Source organism: Mastomys coucha, unplaced genomic scaffold (assembly GCF_008632895.1).
Source record: "Mastomys coucha isolate ucsf_1 unplaced genomic scaffold, UCSF_Mcou_1 pScaffold22, whole genome shotgun sequence".
In the NCBI taxonomy this organism is placed as follows: Eukaryota; Metazoa; Chordata; class Mammalia; order Rodentia; family Muridae; genus Mastomys; species Mastomys coucha.
The window spans coordinates 215,923,131-215,927,378 of NW_022196905.1; the positions used below are offsets into that span (position 1 = coordinate 215,923,131).

The following is a 4,248-nucleotide window of genomic DNA, read 5'->3' on the forward strand; positions in this document are numbered from 1 at the left end:
AGAAGGTAATGTGAGATCATGAGAATTGACCAAGAGAACTGGGCCAATCAGAGTAAGAGAACATGGCAAGTCATATATCATAGGGTTAGTGGCGGAAAAGCAGACATAATAAACAGCTGGCAGAATCTGCCCAGCTCTGGCGCTTTAATGCTTATAGTACATATAAAAGTTGTTTGTCTTTTCTCTGGGAACTGAGTGATCGAAAGTAGGGTGGAAGCTCTTGATTGAAATTAATTATCCCCATAACACACGTGGCCTGAGTAGAAGCTATCTGGGCCAGTAGCTGAAGGAGACAGACATGTGGACGTGATTAGAACACAGTAGGCGGTATGGGTAGGTTACGGTGTGTCTTGGTGGTAAAGGGTGCAAGCCCCAGCAAGAAACGGGCTTACTCCGGGCACACACGCTCCTGGGCCCTGAGTAAGTGGGCAGTGCATGGCGCACGTGCTCCTGGGCCCTGAGCAATTGTGCAGTGCATGGCGCACCCGCTCCTGAGCCCTGAGCAGATGTGCAGTGCATGGCACACACACTCCTGGGCCCTGAGTAAGTGGGCAGTGCATGGCACACACAGTCCTGGGCCCTGAGTAAGTGGGCATATGGCACACACGGTCCTGGGCCCTGAGCAGGTGCGCAGTGCACACACCCTCCTGGGCCCTGAGTAAGTGGGCAGTGCATGGCACACACGGTCCTGGGCCATGAGCAGGTGCACAGTGCATGGCACACACAATCCTGGGCCCTGAGTAAGTGGGCAGTGCATGGCATGGAGTCCTGTGCCCTGAGCAGGTGTGCAGTGCATGGCACACACGGTCCTGGGCCCTGAGCAGGTATGCAGTGCATGGCACACACGGTCCTGGGCCCTATGGCTTCTGAAGTCACCATCTCCAGGGCTTTCAAAGCGGAATGAGAAGGGGCCACGTGCTGTTGAAAGAAGGTGGAGTGTGGTGGCTGAGGCTGCCTCCTGCATTATACACAAGAAACATTTAGAACAAGACGGCTAATTAGAGCAATGTGGAGGTAGAAATTAGCTTGAGGCATAAAAATCCTCTCTGAAGTAATTGAAAGTGAGAGTGGAGATAATGGAGAAGAGGGGCAAAAACAGCAGTAGGCCAAAAATCAGCAGCTGTCCTTGTAGAGCAGACTGGGGGCATAGCCACTGCACGGCTTCCTGCAGAGAATGCCACAGATGGGGGGAGGAGTGGGGGCATAACCACTGCACGGCTTCCTGCAGAGAATGCCACAGACTGAGGCAACAGACTGGGGCATCAGGCAGAGCCACGCACGGCCTCCTACCTTGACTGCAGCAGAGAGAGCAGAGCCTTACACCTCAAGCACTGCAGTGAGGCCAAAGCAATATAAAAGCTATCTTCTCTTTAGAAACTATGAAATATCATCCAAACATCAAAAGTGTAATAAACACCAGGCAGTGGTTCGCGCACGCCTTTAACCCCAGCACTTGGGAGGCAGAGGTAGGAGGATTTCTGAGTTCGAGGCCAGCCTGGTCTACAGAGTGAGTTCTAGGACAGCTAGGGACAGCTACACAGAGAAACCCTGTCTCAAAAAAAAAAAAAAAAATTTTTTTTAATTAAAAAAAAAGTGTACTAAACCCAAAAGGAAACCTCACTTGTAGATGGCAAAGTACGAAATGTGCACTCATGGAGTTGATTTTCTACTATTACCCTCTGGGTGGTATGTCAACAAATATATACGCAGCAGAACATTACCCCCAGGTTCGTTTGTGTTTTAAGAACAAGCAAACGGAGGGACGGCAGTTTTATGCTTTTGTTGTTAAGTCATAATCCTAGATGGCACATCACATTATTGCTAGTAAAACTTATGTTCTAGGCTAAAGAGATAGCTGAGTGTTTAAGGTATAAACCACTCAGTATTGAGTATTGAGGTCTTCGGTAGCTGAGGGAAAATGAAGGGTGTATATATATATATGTGTGTGTGTGTATATATGATCATACAATCATACTTCATATTTGTGGTGTGTGTGTGTGTTCTCAACAATAAAGAACTATTTCTTCAGAAGAAAAGACTGCATATTGCTCTTATGTAAGCTTTGCTCCCAGCACTCTTGGCCAAGCAGGTCACACCAATAGTAATTCTAGCTCCAGAGGACTGGACACCCCATTCTGGCCTCTGTGGGCAGTGGCACTCATGTGCACATCTGTCCACATAAGCCCACATACACCAATACTCATGGGCACACATTCCACCCACACCCATACCCACACCCCCCCACACACACACATATTATATATATATATATATATATATATATATATATATATATATATATACATATATATATGTATTATTTTTAAAAAGTAAGAGATCTAAGCCTATGTCCCATATTGTAAATAACTGAAGTTGGTATTCAAGCCTATGAAAAGGAGGAAAAAAGTCAAAAAAATTTAGAAAAAGCTGGGGAAAATGAGAGATATAAATTCCTTTATGCTTATATACTGCTAAAAAAAAAAAAAGCAAACTCAGTCTATTAACACAAGTAGAGCAGATCCACTTTCCAACACGAAGCTCCCCCAGCTCTGAGCGTTCAATTAGACTAGTGCTGTTCTTACGTATATGAAACAGCATGCGAGCTCATGTAGGTCACATGTATGAGACAGTGTATGAGTTCATGAAGGTCACATATATATGAGAACACGTGTGAACTCATGAAGGTCACATATATATGAGAAAGCGTGTGAACTCATGAAGGTGACATATATGAAACAGCATGCGAGCTCATGTAGGTCACATATATGAAACAGCATGCGACCTCATGAAGGTCACATATATATGAGACAGCATGTGAACTCATGAAGGTGACATATATGAAACAGCACGCAAGCTCATGAAGGTCACATATATGAAACAGCATGTAAGTTCATGTAGGTCACATATATATGAGACAGCATGTGAACTCATAAAGGTGACATATATGAAACAGCGCGTGAGCTCATGTAGTTCAATTCATCAAGACAACTTGAAAGCTAAGAACAGACCTACCTGTGCATACTGAGTATGGTAAGCATGTGGGGTTTGTTAGTTTTTGGTTTGTTTATTTTTTTATTTATTTATTTTTTTTTTTTAAGTTTTAGAGTCAGCATTTTTCTGTGTAGCCCTGGCTGTCCTGGAATCCACTGTATAGAATAGGCTGGCATCGAACTCACAGAGATCTGCCTGCCTCTGCCTCATGAGTGCTAGGAGTAGAGGTGTGTGCCACTGTGCCCAGTACGAGTAGCTGTATGTGTCCTCTCTAACGCTGTGAAAACCTCAGAGCCTAACATTCACTCCTGTGAACCACACGTAATCAATCCTGGAAGACCTTCATCACTGCCCCGTTTTACAGAACCCTACTCCGAATTCACAGCAGAATCTGCTTTACCCTGTGTCTACGCAACCTCAGGGGAAAAGCTCTGACAGGTAGAGTCCAGCTTTAAAAGGGAAGCACTGTGTAGTTTTTAAAGCAAATCAACAGGAGCCTGGCATGGATACCTCCTGCAAGTGCGAGTCCTTCTTCCGGGCAGACAGTGTCAAGTGCTTATCGATTAGACTGTAATTCTTTTCCGTCTCTTTGTCAAACTTCTTTTTCTCTTCCTACAAATTAAAACCAGACAATGGTGATTATACATAATACACATAAATGACATGTACAGTTAACTTACCAGAGGATAAAAATATGAAAAATGTCTAAAATAAAGCAGGGGGGCACTAAGAGTGATGGAGCTTCTGAGACAAGGTCAACATCCGAGTCCGCGTGGGGCCAGGGAGACATTCTCCCTGCTGTGCGCTCTTGAGGGTTTTCCCAACCCTTTACTATGATCAGTTCTCCATATTCATTCGAGTTGAGAGATAGTGAAATATCAATCTTTTCTCACAGAAAGAAAAACAGCAAAGGCTGAGCGTAAAAGACAGACCTTCAGCTGGGTAGTGGTGGCACGCGCCTTTAATCCCAGCACTTGGGAGGCAAAGTCAGGCGGATTTCTAAGTTCGAGGCCAGCCTGGTCTACAGAGTGAGTTCCAGGATAGCCAGGGCTACACAGAGAAACCCTGTCTCGAAAAAACAAAAAAAAAGACAAACTTTCAGCTGGGTAGTGGTGGCACACACCTTTAATCCCAGCTCTGGGTAGACAGAGACGGTCTATCTCTGAGTTCAAGGCCAGCCTGGTCTATTCAGTGACTTCGAGGACAACCAGGGTAAACCCTGTCTTGTGGGAAAGCGGCAGGAGGTAGGGGCGGGGG

At 45.4% G+C, this 4,248-nt stretch overlaps 1 protein-coding gene across 6 annotated transcripts in view; it reads right to left on the reverse strand.

Moving 5' to 3' along the window:
- Arhgap10 (Rho GTPase activating protein 10) overlaps nt 1-4,248 on the reverse strand; it is a 258,556-nt gene that overhangs the window by 165,813 nt on the left and 88,495 nt on the right. For all 6 annotated transcript variants that reach the window (XR_004110059.1, XR_004110057.1, XR_004110058.1 and 3 more), the window contains exon 5: nt 3,502-3,603. Coding sequence is in view for 3 of the 6 variants with exons in the window: in XM_031340368.1 (XP_031196228.1) it covers nt 3,502-3,603 (102 nt within the window). In the remaining 3 variants the exon portion in view is untranslated. The remainder of the gene's footprint in view (nt 1-3,501; nt 3,604-4,248) is intronic.